At 38.7% G+C, this 19787-nt stretch overlaps 1 protein-coding gene across 1 annotated transcript in view; it reads left to right on the top strand.

Annotated features, from left to right (window-relative positions):
- The first annotated feature begins 700 nt into the window (after positions 1-700).
- LOC128855270 (uncharacterized) overlaps positions 701-19787 on the top strand; it is a 47603-nt gene continuing 28516 nt past the window's right edge. The window contains exon 1 of the mRNA XM_054090019.1: positions 701-2560. Within this exon, the coding sequence (XP_053945994.1) occupies positions 2497-2560 (64 nt within the window). The 5' untranslated portion in view covers positions 701-2496. The remainder of the gene's footprint in view (positions 2561-19787) is intronic.

Below are 19787 nucleotides of genomic sequence, written 5' to 3'. Positions count from 1 at the left end.
TACACTGACTGACGAATGGCTCAGCAGACAAAGGGATAAACAGATAAACGGACATTGTAGTTGACAGGAAGACCGCGATTATAGAAAACAAAAGCAATGTTATGGCAGTACGACGTAGGGATAGCACTGGCAAATAAATACATGCGAGCGCTGGAGCATATGATGTGGCTGCTGGCTGGCAAAGCGTCATGGCCAAAATAATAGTTTGTGGTTGCTAGTTTTGATTAACACATCGCTTGACAGCAGCAGGGGTTTACAAGCAGCAGCATAGGTTATGAGGTGTGGAAGAGTATAGGAAGCAAGACCTCGACAGTGGGTTAGTGTATGGATGTTTGTATGTGTATATGTGTCCATAGTACATATATATATATATACATATACCTTTAATACATAGCCACAGTCAAAGTAGAGGTAGTTGGAAGCTTTAGCAAGCCTTGCAGCACGGAGAGAGAGAGAGATCGGAGTGAAACAAGAGTGAGAGGTCAGACACTAAGGTGAAGTGCTTGCGCGGGTGTTTACAACTACAAGCTGTTAACAGACGACGGTATCTGTCGTCAGTTTAGTATAGCGCTCGGCGTTCGGCGTTTTTCTCGTCTATTCGGCTTCACTCCAGCACTAGGACGAGTTTGTTTGCTGTTGCCTTGCTTACTGCCTGGTCGGTTGGATAATTGACTTGCTTGCTGGCTTACTGCCTCTGCCAGTTGATTTTCGACAGTACTAGCATACTGAGGTGCGTCCATCGTTGTGACGGCTACGAAGAAATTGAATCGCGCGTCTGTTTGTCTGTCTGTCCGCCCGCCTGCCTGTCTCACTGAATGTCTAGTCTTGTTGTCGATTACTGTCATCTTTTGCTTTCCATCTCTGCCTCAGTAAGTGACGTTGTGGGTTGTACTTGTATATCAAGTCGAATTTTATACGCGAGCGGAAAATTCTAACTTAATAGTTACACTAACTTCGTTGTCGGAAAAGAACGATAGCGCTCATAACAATAGCAATAGCAAATAGCAAATAAAGAAATAACAAACACAAAAACAACAAATGTAAAATGTATCAACGACAGTTAGATCACGGAAAGTAAAAGAAGGGACGAAGCAAAACGAAAAGAGTAAAATAATATCAAATTAAGAAGTTTTCTTTCTGTCACTCAGCCAACAAACCAACGCCTGCTGCCTGTTCAAACCGAGGTTCTGAGCCCAACCAAAGGGTCGCAACACTAAACGCTTTTTGCCAGCAGTAGCTACGACGCTATTGTCGGTTGTCGGCGGCCACACATCTGCTTCTGCACTACCTTCACCTCCACCTCCATCTCCATTTATCCATTATTAAATATTTTACTCTATGCTCAGCAGTAAAAACAAATCTACATTGCAATTGCTGTAATAATCGTTCCGAAGCGCTACTGTCTACCACGACGACGATGGGGCAAAGCCTTTAATCGACGACGAACAGCGGTTGGAGCATACAAACAATAATAACTACGTGCAACAACAAGCAAAGCGTTGACGAACGAACGTACGAATACAGTTTACAGAAAAGGCGTCACCGTGTTTGCCACACTCAGCGCGAGACAGTCGCTGTGACAAGAACACAGCAGCAACGCCAAAAAGAAAGCGACCATAGCAGCAGCTTCCGAAGTAGTAGGAGAACCAGTAGCACGACCAGCACATTAGTACCAACAACTAGCAATCAAGTATTAAAACAGCAGACAACAGTGACCAAGCTACATACCATTCGAGCACAAGGCTACTAGCTTAGCCAGCGAAAGACGAGGCTGGCGTCGACCACTACCATTTTGACCACTGATAAGAACGAACGACCAACGCGCACTTAGCAACACAGCAGACGCACATAAACGAATAAACTAAGTTTAAGGGAATCAAAGAGGAATACTATCAGGGAGTTGCCTAGAGCGCATTCACCAGTGTGAGCTTATTAAGAAGGAAGCATAAAAAACACTTGACGATTCGCTTGTTAATTCTTCGAGTTTTCACCTATTCTATACCCGAAACCCGATACTTCCGTGTTATCAGTCTTCACATTTTTGTGATAAACCAGTGCTTAATTATCAGTATCAGTTGTTGACTCGTGTGTGGGGTACTTTAACTTCCGCATCCGACGATCACAAACAAAAAAAAAACGGAGTTGGTCACTGAAAAATCACTATTTTTTTTGCGATACGTCCCCTATCGCCCGCAGACAGTTTGTCGTCGTGGTTATTATCGATGCTTTTCAAATAGTGACATCATTTGCACACAAAACGAAAAAATATAAATTAATATAAAAATTATATTCACAGAAACTACTAATTTTTTATTAAAGACGACAACTTTTTAAAGAATTTCGCTCGAAAACTAAAAATTATCAACAATTAAATAAAATGTGCCATTTACTAAGCTGAAAATATTTTAAAGTGAGCGACGACAGTATTTTCGTTAAAAGAGCGACTAGCGACAACAATATACGAAAAGCCTGAAGTAGACAGTAAAGCTGCCAAAGATGTTCTCCATGTGTTCCAAAGTGAAGCCACGAAACTCATCGGTGAATACACAACAACCAACGGGTGAGTACAAGTGAAAGTGTTTTGGTGTAGGAGACCTTGGCTGAAGTGTGTTGGACTGGGAGAGGAGTATGTACAATTACATACTAGATAAGCACATACAGTAAGGTGCCTTTAAACTGAACTTGAGTTCACTAAATTAGGGTAAGAAGTGGCACTTTCTGGTGAAGAGACAGACCTCTGTAAAGTGATTAAGATTTTTTCATAAATGTTATTAGTATGCTGTAAATAAACAGACCACCTATTGTAAGTTATATTTCAATTACTTCTCTTCCCGTGTTGCTCCATTTAGCTCTTACTACAAAGTTCCTCGGGCTTGCATTTGGTAATGGGATAGTATGAAAAATTTAGCTTAGGTTCGTGCGGGACTACCATTTGGGAGTGTGAAGGCTCGAATCTCGGTGCGTGAAACAGCAAAATGTTAGAAAAAGTTTTTTCTAGTAGTGGTCGCCCCTCGGTAGGCATTGGCAAACCAGTATTTCAATGAGTTTTCTGCCACGAAAAAGCTCCTCATAAAAAACTATATCTGCCGTTCGGAGTCGGCTTAAAACTGTGTTGAACATTTGTGGAACAGCATCAAGGTGTACGCCACAAATATGAGGGGAAGCTCGGCCAAACACCTAACAAAAGTGAAAACGACAATTATTTATTTATTTTTTATTTTTAAGCCTTGCATTTGGTGTTGGTATGATGAAACTCCGCATGTCATATCTTAGGGTGTGCGTTTGATGCCAGCTATTTTAAAACTTAAGAACAAAACCCGGAGTTATTATAAGAATTATAATATTATATACTGAGACAAACATCTGCTAAATGTCCAATCGCAAAATTTTCGTTGAAATTTTTTAGTAGTGTTCGCTAAACTAAGGTTTAGTAGATCTATTCTTTGGAAAAATCCAAAGACATGGCGTCAAATCGTATGCAAGAATCGCGTTGAATTTTCAAAATTTCCAGTCTACATGGGCCATCCAATATGATTGCTACTTGGCTAGTGCTCTACATCCTGTTTTCGGTATTTGGCAAAATTTCTCCTGGAATTTATGCTGTGCGTGTTTAAATTGTCTTACAAATGGATGGGCCCACAGTTCTGCACCGACACAGATGAACTTTGTCAGAAATGTACTCGCAGCTTTCTCCTTTTCAAAGGCTATTGAAAAACACTTTTTTCTAAAATTTATTATTTTCATGTCCATGGTGGGCTTCGAACCCAAAAATCATTCAGCTACGGTGGCCGACTTAATTAGCATTTTAAGCATTAGGAGGTAAGGTTTTAGGTGACTATCATGCACAAGGACAACATACAGACGCATATCACAAATTGGCGTGAAAGCAACTGCAAATATAAATGTGTTTTTGTTTTTTGCACTTGGATATTTTACGAGCGTCGTTTGAAAAGTCGTGCAAAAAGAAAAACTACTTAATTGTTTGGGGTAAACCTTTTTTATTTTTCGATATAGTATCCTGTTCTAGTTTGTTGATCCCTCTGATCCCTTCCGAAAAATAGGATTTGTCCAAGGTTGAAAAATAACCATTCGTTCTTGCAATTACCTTCCCGTTAGGATCAATTTTTTCCCGCCAGCCATTTCTTCAAGTTAGGAAACAAATAGTAGGCGGTCGGATCCGAGGAAGCTAAATCTGGAGAGTAGAGGAATGTGAAACGAGTAGGATTTCCATCAATTTTGCAACCACATCTGCTGAGGCGTAAGCTGGTGCGTTGTCGTGATGGAAAAGGAAAATCACGCGACTTCCTCGATTCAAACGAATGCCAAACACAGAGAAATTATCTGATCTGGCTGAAACTTGGTGTGTGTTCTTTCAAGAGATTGTAATAATTAAACATAACCTCAATACGCGCGAGTAGTGCCATCTCTCTGACTTTGCACGGACTTTTCAAACAACGCTCGTATGCTCCCAGCTGGGATTGATGCCAGAACCAACTGCCGATATGTCAAGCACAAAGATACTCGATTACGGACGTCGTTCAGCTTTTTGTTGGATCTTTCTTTAGGGTGACTCAGAATTTTATTCTGGACTGAGACAACTGAAGTCGTGATTCTAACTTTAAGTATTTCGAAGATTTGCCTTTTTGGATAAAATGTATTTCTTATTCATTTTAATAGCCAAAAAGTACACTGGATTGTTTCTTTATCGATGATTATTTATTTATTAATTTATTTATCGATAAGCCAACTTAATTTTGTTCAAATATGCATAAGTGCCGTTTATAGAGGGCAAACGGTACTTGCACATATACAAACATGCAGATGTACATAGAACATGAGTTGGGTTTATAAGCGCTTAGAGTAGGGGGAAGTGTGAGGGGAGCAGCCCACCCAGCTCACTACTCTGCTTTACTTGTACAGCTTCGCTGCTACACCACCAATTCAAGACATTATTTTTCTCAATGAATTCAACGGCTTGTAGTTTTCGTTCGAGCACAAATACATATACCACTTACACACATATACATATACACTTGATTATACATTTACGAACTTGAGCTGGATTTTAGCGGAGGGAGGTTGATTTTCAAGCACACACGCACACGCACATACGAGAATGTATATATGTGGAAATATGTATATGCAAGCTAACCATAAATTGATATTTATGTATATGTATGTGCGGGCTCGTTCCAATATTTAAGCATCTCAGCTGATACACTCACGCTAGCTTTTGGGCAGGTCTCCTCTCACTGTTTTATCTGCTGTATTTATCGAGCACAATTTAAAGTGCAGTGCAATGCAGTGCATTTCTACTAATACCACTCTTGATTTTGTCTTAGAAATACGTACACACTACTTACATATATACATAGTAAAGCTTGAGTCACTGACAGTGCGGAAATATTTATGTGCGTGATCATATGGCATCCTGTGGATTAAAAGAAATATCTTTTAGCAATCGGGTAGACACGCTCCGAGCTCATTTTACCTTTTTTCATGTAATTACCCCGAAGGGCTAAAATACCCTTGGTGGAGATGCCCGAAGCACTTAAGCTAAAATGAAAACATTCAATGGCGCAGTGAAATTGCAAAGTAAATAATGGAATAAAAGGAAATGAGTTTAAAAAAAGGAAAGTTACGAATCCCACTTTGATAGGAAATAATAATTTTAGATTGCATTGTTTGTAGATAAATTACCAAAGAAACTATGCAATATTTGTTCAATAACGTTAAACTATGTTTATTTCTAAGTTTTACGATAGACAAGTAAACAGAAATATTTATATCCAAAAATAGCTTTACTGAATACTCAAAATAATAGCCACTAAGGCCAATACTTTTGGACACTTTTGGAAGAACTAATATTCGAAACATTTTTCTCAACTCGATTGTGATAAGTCCAAAACATGTGATTTTAATGCGTCAACCGCTACTTCAGGCCTCGTTTTTTATTTTTGATCCCCGTGAATAAGAAGGAATCATTGGGTGCAATTGTACGCTGTTTTGAATGCACGAAATGACTCCTTTTCAAGGATTAGTTTCTCTAACTGTACCCTCGACGATGCTCTAATGGTGCTGTGATGACATACAATATCCGACATATCCGACGAAGCGCTTCATCCGTGAATAACTTCTGTTGGTCTTGACCAGTTTTATTTATTTTTTTAATTTCAGAAATCAATAAACAATTGTTTTTACTGACTACTTAGGTCCTAGAAAAGTATATTTAACAAAACAAAAATAAAATTAAAAAATATAAGTTAAATTATTGGGAGGTTGAATTAGTTTTAAAGGCTTTTTTCGAAGATTTGGGGCTTTATTGTGAAAAAACTGTACAAAATATTTTATTTGAAGTATTGGCCATCGCTAGCTACAACTTTCGCCCACCTTTCGGGCAATTTCCGGATGCCGTTTCTCCAAAATTCTGGCCGCGGCTTGGCTATCCATGACTCAACCCATATTTTGGTAGCCTCGTACGAGGAGAACCGCTGGTCCGCCAAATCGAGACTCATATGCCGGAACAAATGATAATCGGAGGGAGCTATGTCTGGACTATACGGCGGGTGGGGTAACACTTCCCAGCCAAGCGTTCCAAGGTATTTTTTGACAGGTTGAGCAACATGCGGCCGAGCGTTGTCATGTTGCAAAATAACCTTGTCGTGCCTTTTTACTGTTTCCGGCCGTTTTTCTTTCAATGCCCGGCTTAAACGCATCAATTGCAGTCGGTAACGATCCCCCGTGATTGTTTCGCCCGGTTGGAGCAGCTCAAAGTATACGACGCCGACCTGATCCCACCAAATGCAGAGCATGATTTTCTTGCCGTGAATATTCTGCTTGGCCGTCGACGTTGATGCGTGGCCGGGCAAACCCCATGATTTTTTGCGTTTTGGGTTATCGTAGTGGATCCATTTTTCGCCGCCAGTCACCACCCGATGCAAAAAACCCTTCCGATTTTGTCGCTCGATCAGCAATTCGCACGTAAAAAATCGCCGTTCGACGTCGCGCAGCTTCAACTCGTACGGGACCCAATGTCCTTGCTTTTGGATCATTCCCATCGCTTTTAGACGCTTGCAAACGGTTGATTTATCAACGCCCAATGATTCAGCAAGCTCTTCTTGGGTTTGGCACGAGTCCTCGTTTACCAATTCCCGCAATTCCGCGTCCTCGAACTTTTTGGGCTGGCCAAGACGCTCCTTGTCTGCGGTGTGAAAATCACCACTTTTGAATCGTCGAAACCAGTACTCACATGTTGAAATCGACGGAGTATGGTCTGGGTAGGCCTCCTGCAGCAATTCACGGGCTTGGGCTGTATTTTTTTTCAAATTGAAGCAGAAAAGCAAAGCTTCCCGCAAATTGCGTTTCGACGGCACGAAAGTTGACATACTCGGAGCACGAAAACACTGCGTTGTTTATACTTCAGCGAAATGACAGATACTGATAAACAAAGCCTAGGGATGAGGCTTTGTCATGAATATATATTCAGTATTGCCAACGCGATAAAGTGATAAATAGCGCCATCTGTGTGTCACCTTTAAAACTAATTCAACCTCCCAATACAATTTTTCTTACTCACTAAATATAAGACCTACAAAGATACCGTTATTAAAAAGTGAAATTGTAATAGATAGTTCAATTGAGCAGAAAAACATAGTATAGATAATAAAGAATGAATGAAGAAAGCGAGCAACAGAAGCATTGCAGGCACTTATTCAAATAGATCGGATTTTTATTACGGGGTTAGGGGTAGTCAGAGGCCCGAAAAAATTATGATTTTCAATAATTTTTTTTATTAGTCAATTGCTTTATTTTACAAAAAATAAAACATAGCATTAACATATCATATTTCAATTGACTTTAGCAAAACTTAAAAAAAAAATTAATAATTGTAAAAGTTATCGCTATTTGTGTGGAGCCCGTTTCTTCAGAAGTACCTTGCGGTGATCATCACAAGAAAAAGCCGACAATTAATTGTTAAAAAAAATCGAAATTTGACAAAAGAACAAAAATCTTTCGATCAGGTACGAGTCTTTTATGTTTTTCAAAAGCAGTATAAATTTTATTGAAACCTACTAAGCGGCTTTTAAGTAACAGTGATCACCAGTTCAAAAAACATACATAGTTTTGAGAAAAATGCATTTGAAGTTTTGCTATCGGAGCGCCCGAGCGTCCTTTCTTAATTGTTGAATAACTCGAAAACTATTTGTCGGATTCACTTAAAATTTTCCAACAATATTTCTAAGATATTATACTTTAAGAAAATGCAAAAACAAAATTAAATTTTTTGAAAATTCTGACTACGCTTAACCCCTGACGTAAAGAACTGCTAGGGACCGAAAAATTAATCATTCCCAGAAGATAGGAACAGCCAATTTCCGCCTCATAAAATTAAGCAAAAAAAAGAGCGACAAAATTGATCTTCTACTTTCTAACTGTTTGAGATTAATTAGAAGTAGACGGGCTTTATATAATGAGACAGGATCAGAGAAATTCAAGGAAGGGAGAGCATACTTAACAAAAACTTTTTGAACTCGTTCGATTCGGCCGAGTTTGGTCCAATTCTATCGATGTAAGGTCTCCAAATAAAACCGGCGTATTCTAATGTAGATCGAGCAAATGAAGTAAATAGCAACTTCACAGTATATGGGTCTGCAAATTTCGAACTACCCCATCATATAAAACTAAGTACTAAGAGCTTTAGATAGAATACATGGTCCGGCACTCGAAGTGTAACCAATTAAAAAGGCCATACATTTAGTTTGGAAAATTACTTTTATTCAATTCAAAGTAAAAATAATCCAAAATTAAGAATCAATTTACTTTTGCTCGATATGACCACCTTTTGCCTTGACTATGGCCTTGAGACGGTCCAGAAACGAATCGCAAGCTGTCCGAATGTGAATTGCAGGAATTTGGGCCCACTCGCGGACAATGACTTTTTTCAACGCCTCGAGACTGGTGAATCTTTTAGTTCGGACTTTATCTTCAAAATGGTCCAAACAGAATAATCCATACGATTCGCGTCCGGTGAATTTGAGAGCCATTGTGTGGGCGTTATAAAGTTCGGAACATTGTTTTTTAGCCATTCTTGGTTCACTCGAGTTTTGTGAAACGATGCCGAGTCCTATTGAAACGTCCATGGTCTGTCACCGAAATGTTTGTCTGCCCACGACTTCAAAGCAACTTCCAGAATACTTTCCCGATAATATTTCGTATTTACCTTGATGCCAGGCTCGATGAAAACGATTGGAGAGCGCCCATCTGCGGTTACAGTGCCCCAAACCATTACCTGTGACGGGTGCTGCCTCCTGGTGGCCAATCGATGACTCAAATTCTCGTATGAACAGTCGGTCAATTAAACCTTATCGTTTTGGCAGTTTACGAATTGCACAATTTGAAAAATATTCTCGTCAGAAAACACAATGTTCGGAAATTGACCGCTTTCGGCTCAGCGAAGCAATTCCTTCGCTCTCCCAAGTCTAATTTGTTGCTGCTTTGGTGTGAGATCAGGCGCCTTTTGAATATTGTAAGGCTTTTTAGTATTTCGCTGGTTGTGATTTTCCAGCCAAATATAATGCAATCACACCATTAGGTTTGAAATCCATTACTGATTTTCTTTTTTCGAGTTTACTTTCGGCAAAATGCTTCCACGCGCTTATAAGCAATACTCTGGACTGTCATTTAGCCAACTAACAGACAGCTGATGCCCGTGCATCACTTCGAATGCCGGACCCTGTAGAGTCTATATGATTATGCCAAGCGTACATAAAAAATATTAAGCGATAATCGAAAAACACTACACCAATGTACTAAGCTATTAACATCACCTAGCAGTTTATGTAAATCCGTCGATTTTGAAATAATAGAAAGTATTTTTTAATCATCCGCATACAGAGGGAACTGCAACTATAACGCAGATAAAGGAACAGACGAGGTAACACCAATATAAAGTGCACAATGTCTTTTACATAAGCAAAATCGCAGCCAATCTAGAAAAACTGAGTGAAAACCTAGAAATAGAAGTGCATCTATTAAAATTGTATGCGATACTTTATCGAATCCTTTGGACAGTCAGTATGAATACAAACGACTTATTGCCCTACTGAGAAAGCTGCAATACAGTATTCAGTGAAAATGGCTAAATTGGAAACTGTAGGTATGTAGGTGACCTGAAATCAAACCAATCTGGTATGGTGATATGGTATTTTAGTTGCAAAATACATATTTGCTTTGACAATATTTTCAAATACTTTATATAGTGAAGAGAGCTTTGAGATTGGTCTGTAATTACGGACATCATTTTTTTACCACTTTTAAAAATTAGAGTAACAACTGCCATTTTCCAGTCGTCGATAAAGACACCAGAGGCTAACGATTTATTGAAAATTAACTTGAGGACTAGAAAGAGCTGAACAATATTTGAAAAGAGAATTGGAAGACCATCAGCATCCGTTTTTGTGAAGGGTTTTAGGTCCTCAAAAATACCCTTCTCAACATCTTTCAATGACAAATGACAACATCCAAAGTTAAGAGAAGCGGTAGCATCTCAACAACCTAGTTTGAACCAGGTTTATCACTTACAAAATTTCCTTTAAAAAATCAGTAAAGAGGTTTACCACTTCAGAAGGTGTTTTAGCTAATTTGTCATTAAGAAAAATAGCAGATGCAGTACCAGAACTGGACTTCTAAGATTTAATGTATTGCCAAAAAAAAACGTTGGACTGGATTTAATATTATTTTTCACACTTAGAATATAATTATTAAATATAAATTTATTTAAACAATGAGGTTTTATAAGTAATGTTAATACATTACATAAACCTCCCCTTTTTTGTTTATTTTAAACTTCTTGAAGAATTTGTTACGGTTATTTTCAGGTCTTTTAAGCTCCCGTGTGAACCAAGGACGCTTGTACTGCCTTTTTTAATTAAAGAGATATTATGCGTTAGTCGATTGTTGTTTATTTTCGGGTTTATATGCATACCTACATGATTTGTCGTCGTATTCTTAACCCTTTACTGCATGAATTAATAAAGTGTTGGAAAAAATTGCTTCTTAGTGAAAATAGCTTTATTTAATTATCAATAAGACATATTAAAAGAAAAGTAATGAAAAAGTTTTATATCATATTTTGGTTTCTTGTTTACGGAAACATATGTAAAAACTTGTTGGAAAGTACAGAAAACAGTTGAAGAACGGAAAAATTATTATTCCACGTGTCGACTCCATAAAACTAATTTTGTTTTGTCAAAGAGTATTTAAGTTTTACTCTACAAGGTGAATGTTTTTGATGGATCCATCTTTTTAATGAGTTATTGCGTTGGAAGTTACATCCCTAGCAGACTTCCAGTGAAAGCTTGGTGACATTCGGTTAAGTGGAAGCGAAGTTATTGCGTCTAAAGTGTCAGTATGTTTGTGTCATCGATACAAAAATTAGTTCCGAACAAAGAGCTAATACCAAATTTTGTTTTAAAATCGGTAAAACGTTTACCGATACATTTGAATTGATGAAAAAATGTATGGCGATGATTGTCTGTCTCGAGCCAGAGTTCATGAGTGGTTTACACGTTTCAGAGATGATTATAAGGACATAAATGACGATGAACATACGGGCCGCCCAAAATCAGTAATCACCGAAAAGTCCATCGAAATTGTTCGTAAATTTCAAACAGAAATCATTAAAATTCGTGGAATCGGAGTTGAATATCTACAAAACATCCTCAGAATTCAGCATTCGAAAGACCTCATTAAAGAGCCGAGAATAGACGAGAACTTTCTTTACAACATTGTAACTGAAGATGAAACGTTGTGTTTCCAACATACACCTGAAACTAAGCATCAAAATGTCGAATGGAAGGCCCCAGAGGAGCCACCACCCAAAAAAAATCGCGTTTGGAGAAGTCAAAAATCAAGTCGATACTTATTTGTTTTTACGATTCCAAGGGAATTGTCTACAAGGATTTTGTGCTAACGGGCCAAACCGTCAATGCAATTTTCTATCTTTGCGGTTTGAAGCGGTGTTGCATCGCATTCGTCGAATTCGCCCTGAATATTGCGAAGGAGGAAGCTGGTGCTTATTGCATGATAATGCACCATCTCATCGATCCACTCTTGTGACTATGTATCGTGGCCAGAGGGGACTATTTTGAATAAATAAACTCGAAGTTATCAGAACAAAGCTCCTGTCGTTTTTATTTTAGCTCAGTCTTGTTTATTTTGGACTTCAGCTTGTACTGTATACTGAAGTTGACCCTCCCGAAAAATTTAACCTGGACGGTGCACCGCGGTGTTGTCAATTTTGGTTCTATTTATCTGAAACACAAAAACCAAAAAAATTATTCATCAATGTAGCTATGTCTCGTACTAGAATTAAAAAGAAAATGACAATATGGCGCGGTTTTAAATTTGACACTCTAAAAATCGGGATATTTTCAGTTTTTTAATCAAAAAACTACGTATTAATTGAAATAATAATATGACTCTAGTAGGGGCAATAGCCATTGATATTGTGAATAACATATTAAAATTTCAGACGATTCGGTTGAAACGTTTTTTGTTTGTGCAACACCAGATCGAAAAAAGTTGCTTCAAAATAAAAGAGTTTAAAGTTTGAGATACAGGAGCGCGCGGTCCGCTCTCTACCTAGTTAATAGACTGTAGAAGCTATACTATTGGGAATTTACGCTTGACAATTTCACAGTAAATTCTTAAAATACTATACTTTCGAAACATCGAAAAAAAAAAAATCGATTTTTTGAAACCTCTAGGGTCCCCTTAAGAAGTCGCTTAACGCAAACTAAACGACAGCAGTTTTGGTGTGGTGAAATCAAACGATAAAATAAGAATTAGTGATTTTAATTAAAACGACGAGATTACATTATCAAATGGCTATTAATTATTTGGCTTATGATTTATCGCATGGAGAGGAGGGTTCTGAGATGTGGACAATCCTTTCTGCTTTTATGTTACTGCGCTCCAGCTTGTTTTTTGTTGTTTTTGCTATCAACTATCGGTAGATGAGGAATGGGGAATATCCATGAGCTAGTCATTCGTTAGCGGTAACAGCTTGGCTAGTATGTCTTTTAGTTATTATTTTTATTTTAAGATGCCTTTCTATATCAGTTTGAATAAATAGAAAAAGACAGCTGTTTACTGTTAGTTAACATACGGTTGTATAATAAGTTTTGAATGAATTGACAGATTGAAATTAAACTTCTCATACACCCATATGAAGAGTGTACCAACATAACAATAAAGAAAATTTAGGCTAGTAGCAACGTCCTTTCTTATGGAACCGCAAAACTTATTGAATAGCCTAGTATGTTAAAGATTGCACTTTTTTTAGTTTATTGTGATTAGGAAAAGGTTTCAAATAAAACTGTATGAACACAATAAACTTTATGGAGTTTCCAGTCAACCAAACCCAAGCCAACCTCTGCGCTCTTGCGGGTTCCAATCCAGTGCCATTCTTGTGATGTTGTTGTTGTTGTAGCAGTAACTTTGTCCTGCCAGTGTAGTGTAATCACCGGTCGTAGGCCCAGGAAACTTGTTGTTTCGAGAGGTTGAGTCCAGAGGGAGAGGGGTGATAGATGAGTGGGTTTGATGCGGCATGTGGAAAGGTGGTTAGTATCGTGCGGGGTGCCTTCACATGCCGGACATATGTTTAGTATGTTGGAGCTCTTCGTCTGCAATGGGTGGTGGTTGGACTCCGATTACGACATTTGGGGGTCGGGTGTCAAATCCTCCGATGAATGTCGTTAATTGTCTGTCTATACACTGTCCGATTTAATAATTGTCGGTCTGTTTGGTCCTGGATCTCGTCCGCGTAATTGAGGAGGTGACTCCTGACATGCCTGGGAGGTGGCTCAGGCTCAAGCAGGTGTCTGCATGGGATGCTATCTGGTGGTTTTCTAAGCGTGTGACCACTTTCCATGTTTACTTTTCTAATACCCAGCCAAAAAACTTGAGGGCTATTACTGAAAACTTGAGGTAAAATAATAATTGTATTAGACTATTTTCATTCGAATAGTAAATAAATATCTAATAGATATCTAAACGCGGCACAAGCAGCAGATTTAATATGAGCAACTCCCCTTTTTCAAAAATTTTTGAGTTTTCATGGTCGACACTCTTACCATTCTCGTCTTTCTCAAACTATTTGAGATCGATTCATTTTCTCCAAATTTAGGGCTGCTCATCAGTAGCAGCTAGCTACATTCCTAGTATGTGTGTATCTTTGGAAATTTCATACAAACATGCATACATACGTAAGTATTTCTGGGAAGTGCATCCTTTTTGTGAGGATTATTTACGAGCACCATTTTCGAGAGCTTCTAATCGCAAACGCTTACAGCATGCATGCTTCAAGTTTTTGACATTTGATTTGCACAGTCTAAGAGCTTGATTTTTTCGAGGTCACTGATGTGCAAACCTAAGGATTTAGCCACCTTACTTGTTGTCTTACAAACTCGTAAATACATTAAATTTGTTAGCTGTTGTTGCTAGTATTCTCTAGTGGACGGACGCGCCACTTCAGCGTAATCGTCATCACCCCTTTGGACATTCATGTGCAAGCATGGCTCACACTTTAGTACAAACACACATTTATGTATATGTACGAGTATGTAGAAAACCAAATGGAGAAGTACTCGTACTGGCTTAAATGCATGGAAATGCATGCATACTTCGTATGTGCGCCTCTATATGTGCATATGCATGTATGTGTAAGCATGTATCATACATATATTTCATTTCAGTCGCAGCCAAGTGTACTAGTATAATATTTTATGAATGTGTTTTGCCTGAACACGCACATACATACGTACGAATATACACATACATACAAGCTTGCACTTAGTGCATGAAGATGTTTCAGTTGCAGTTTTCTTCATCAGCATTTCCCTAGCGTCCTTCAGCAACGTTGCAGCGACACTTGTAATCTGTCTGCAGCTGAATCATACAGTCTCGCATTCTCACATCCCTGCATTCGTAATTCTCTCATGTATGTCGTATGAACTATGGCATCTATGTATTTGCTTGCACTTGTGCGCGCTTTATGATACGCCGCTGGAGAAGCAGTGTAAGTACAGGTGAAGGGAGGTCGGAGTCTGCACTGTTGGTATCCATTGAGTGTCTTATAAAATTGTAAAAAGGGCAGGCGACGGTATGAGCCGTTGGGGGATACAATAATGCCATGTAAAGTACATATACAAGTACAGTACCTTTGGTAACTAATGCACAGGGTCTCATTGACAAGTTTTGGCAAATTATATGATTCTTATTTAATTTTAATATAATATTTTTTTAATGATAATAATATATGGTTTTATTGGGTTGCGGAATAAGTTCATAGCGTTTTTATATTTTGTCTTATTTTACAACGATTTTTTTGCTGTTTGGCAAAGGGTAAGTATTTATTCGGTAGAATTCTTTCTGCTCTACAAAATTATGTTAATTGTATTTTTGAGTTATTAAATTCTTATCAGTTTTGAGGCTTAGAAATGAAATATATATATATATATATACTTGGGCGTACACCCTTTTTTGGGTGTTTGGCCGAGTTTTTCCTCCTATTTACGGCGTGCGTCTTGGAGGGACCTACAGGACAAATGGAGGGACCTACCGTTTTAAGCCAACTCCGAACGGCAAATATTTTGTATGAGGAGCTTTTTCATGGCAGAAATACACTCGGAAGTTTGTCATTGCCTGCCAAGGGGCAACCGCTTTTAGAAAAAAACTTTTTCTGTGTTTTGGTGTTTCACCGAGATTCGAACATACGTTCTCTCTGAATTCCAAATGGTTGTCACGCACCATCCATTCGGCTACGGCGGCCTGGAATACACAGGACAAAAATTAATATTTTCGACACCTGCTCTTCTTTGTTTTTCATCGAGGTCAAAAAGCTGACGAGCAGCCGAGACGAGTATGGAGAAGGTGTCAAAGCTCGGAAGGCGAGTCTACAGCTCGGAAATGGTTTGCAAAATCCAAAAGTGGCGACTTTGATGTCGTTGACACGTCCCGCCGCAGAAGGCCTTCCGAATTCGATGGGGACCGCCTCAAATCATATTTGAAGGAGAACGGTAACCAAACCAGTCATGAATTGGCGGACAAATGAACTGTGAGCATAAAACGATTCTAAATCACCTTCATTCATTTGATTTACGGAAAAATTGGGAGCGTGGGTGCCTCAAAAGCTCAACGAAAAAAACAAAGAAAGAAAGTCGCCTTCAAATAGCCTCTCATCATCCCGCCCGTCATCGAGCAACACGCGGTCATAACCGCGCTTTTGCTACCGAATCGTCACGGGAGATGAGAAATGGTACATCAATATGAAGCAAAAAAAAAAGTGTAGTTACCTCCAGGAGATACGCCAAAGCTGAGAATCAAAGAAGATCATGATATGTGTTTGGTGGGACTGGGAGGGCATGGTGCACTGGGAAATGCTCGAAACGAATGCCATGGTCAATAAGGTGCTCTACATTGCTGAGCTATACAGCGTGAAGGAGGCTATTTAACTGAAACAACTTGATCGACATGGTCAAACAAAACTCCTTGACGACAGCGCCGAGCCCCATGTTCCACAAGTCGTCAAAGCCACACTTCGAGAGCTCCGACCGACCGATTACCATTTTTTCCGCTCCCTGTCAAACTATATGAAGGACCTTCGTTAACAAAGAGGTTCTTAAAAACAGGCTTAATCCCTTCTTTGACACCAGACCAGGTGATTTTTGACGGAACGGCATGAACAAACAGACGGCGAATATATAATTGATTAACTTATTGATATAGTTATTGTTTTTTGTTTAAATAAATGTCTTCGGTAAAAACGCTGCGGACTTATTTCCCAACCTTCGAGCTTTAAACTTAAAAAAAAATTCAACAGGTCTTCGGCAAAATTTCAAGTTTTTTAATCAGATTTAAAAAATGTTTAAAATTTTTTATATGGCAGAAAGCACCCACTTCAAACTTGACCTTTATTATTACCAAAATTCAAATGAAAAGTTTGAAGCTTATTCTCAAATAGGAGAGGCAAGACGAATCTATTAGAAGGTGGTCTCGGTAAATCAGCTGATTGTTTTTTTTTTCTTTCGCCGTGTCCATTAGGCTGTCAGCCCAGAATGAAATAAAGCGAATTCATTCTTTGTTTTCTACTTTGCCATGACAATCAAACTTACAAAACATTGTTGTTGGCCTAGTGCCACCATCTATATAAATTATAATAAATGCGCCTTGAGGAGGAGGATGTAAATATTACCTAAAAGAGACAATAAATAGAAAACAAATTAACAAATAAATTGTCAAAAAGTTCACCAGCTATAGTTATTAAACGCACTGTGTACTGGTGCAGAAATTGTTGATTTCGGGATTTTCCGGAAGTTTAAGTGTATTCCCGAGATTTAGATTCCGTTAAGTGAAAAGTGGCATCATTTAAATGTCTACTATGAGCTGCGTATCTGTAAGTGTAGATAAAATCCATAAAACAGTCGATTCTTGAATGCCTAAATTTTGAGGAAACCGAGAAATCGAATTTGGAGGTTGTTCAGCAACACTGCGCGCTATAGCAGTAATATTCTCAACAGAACGTCTAGGTTTTGGTCTTTGGTCTGCTGGTCGTTTTTCCAAACTCTACTGAATCAGTTTCTTGAAATCTTCACTAACCTTCGAATTGTCAACTCATTCGAACAATTGTAGAATTGTACATCTGTCTACTTGACAAATGTCAAAAGCGACATAAAAGAGGTACCATCTAGGCATTATTCACTACTTACATCTAGGCGTCACTTTTAAAAGATCCTTTACTTATCTTCTGCCACACGAAGTCAAATGCCCCTTTGGCTGACATAAATCATTTCTAGGATCTGTTATAAAATAAGTGTTAGTACATAAGCTTGGTAAATGATTTTTTTTACATTCTTGCGCTGTGTTCGACAATCTTAGTGAGTTCCTCCGGTCATTAAGCTAACTTAAATACAAAGGGCCTTTTAGCCTGAGTGTTTTAGGAGCCACCAAATCTCCTGGTGCTCATTGGCTCGACCTTTTTTCAAAGCTAACAGCGCCCTATTTTTTTGTTTCTTCTCCATCACTTTCACCGGAATTCATACAAACAGGTAAAGTGGGATCCAGTTTTAAATTTTGATTTCTGATAAATGTTGACAGCTCTACAACTATTATGACTGAAGATATACGTACCAATTAAGCCATATTTAACAGGTAGCAGTAGTAGAATTACAATCTTGATTTTTTGTATTTATTTGGCCTCCAAATTGCCAAATTTTGTTTAAGTTATTTTCAACTCTTATATATTAATTTATATTGTCCCACGGGGGAGCATAGAGCCGCAATAAGCTTCCTCAATTGTTTCTGTCAAGCGCCAATATCTTGATTTCTCCCCAGTTATTGCCTGTTCTAGTTGTCGGTCTTTCGGGTCTAATCTTCGCCGGCTTCCTTGCGGATTTCAATCGGCATCCCCATTTCCTTTTTTGCAATTTCTAGTCAAAATGGTACAGATTGGTGTTAGATATTGTGTCGGGCCAGTAGATGCGTCGAATGGTGTGTAGGGATCGGTTTATAAAGACTTGCTTGTCCGCAGATGTTGAAGTTTCGCAACCGTAGATAAGAATGGATTTGATGTTGTAATTAAATATTTTTAGCTTTGTGCGCCGTGTTCTGATGGAAGAGTTCCAAACGGTTTTAACAGTTCCGGAAGCTTACTTGACTTTTTTTATGTGGTTACCAATGGCTTCACTTGAGCCACCGTTAGCAAATATTGCATTACCAAGATAGCAAATGTTGCGATCCCCAAGTTATACCTTTTGTTTCAAGGGAATCCTTTTTCATAATGACGTTCAAAACAACATTAAAAAGCAATGGCGAATGCCCATTGTGACTTTTGTACGTCCACTCAGCTTTTTTTTATACAAAATACGGTAGTATGCAATGCTGTGTAATGTTGCTATAAGCTCAATGAGTTTTGATGGAACACCCATACACGCCAAAATATCCCAAATTGACTAATAATGAAGTGTATCGAATGCTTTTTAAAAACTAATAAAGAAAATCTAGAGGGAGGAGCGCTTTTCTACCGATTGCTCCACTATTAACCGAAGACTATTAACGTGGTCGACGCAGGAGCGCCCCGACCGCAAGCCTGCTTGTTCTGGTTGTTGTTGTTGTAGCAGTAACTTTACCTTGTCAGTGCAGTGTAATCACCGGTCGTCTTCGTCTAGCTCATCCTGGGTCCAGGAAGCTTGCTGTTTCGACAGGTTGGGTCCAGAGGGAGAGGGGTGTTAGATGAGTGGATTTGATGGGGTATGTGAAAAGTTGGTTAATGTCGTGCGGGTGCTTTCACATGCCGGACATATGTTTAGTATGTCGGGATCGATTCTGGATAGTTATGAGTTTAACCTGCTACAGTATCCAGAACGTAATTGTACCAAGGTTACGCGGGACTCTCGGGGAAGTTGGAGCTCTTCGTCTGCAATGGGTCTTAGCCTCATTTTGGTCTTAGCGTCGGCTGAAGTTTTCACATTCTAGGGGCCAAAAGCAAAAAAAAAAATATGCACTGTATTTGCTGTTTTTGTTCTACTGCTGTTACCTGCTTAATGTGCCTTTATGTGCTTTGGAAGCAATTGATTGTGCATCTTTAAAACTATTGTGAGTTGAAAAAAACATGTGATACATTTACTTTCGTGTGTCATAATCCTATTTAGCTCATACGATTGACGTATCGCAGAATTTTCTTTTGTATGGTTGTCGATCCGTTCACGGATGTGAACGTCAGCCACTTT

This window comes from Anastrepha ludens, chromosome 2 (genome assembly GCF_028408465.1).
Source record: "Anastrepha ludens isolate Willacy chromosome 2, idAnaLude1.1, whole genome shotgun sequence".
Lineage (NCBI taxonomy): Eukaryota > Metazoa > Arthropoda > Insecta > Diptera > Tephritidae > Anastrepha > Anastrepha ludens.
The sequence above is the reverse complement of the archived record's forward strand: the minus strand, read 5'-3'. Positions and strand labels throughout refer to the sequence as shown.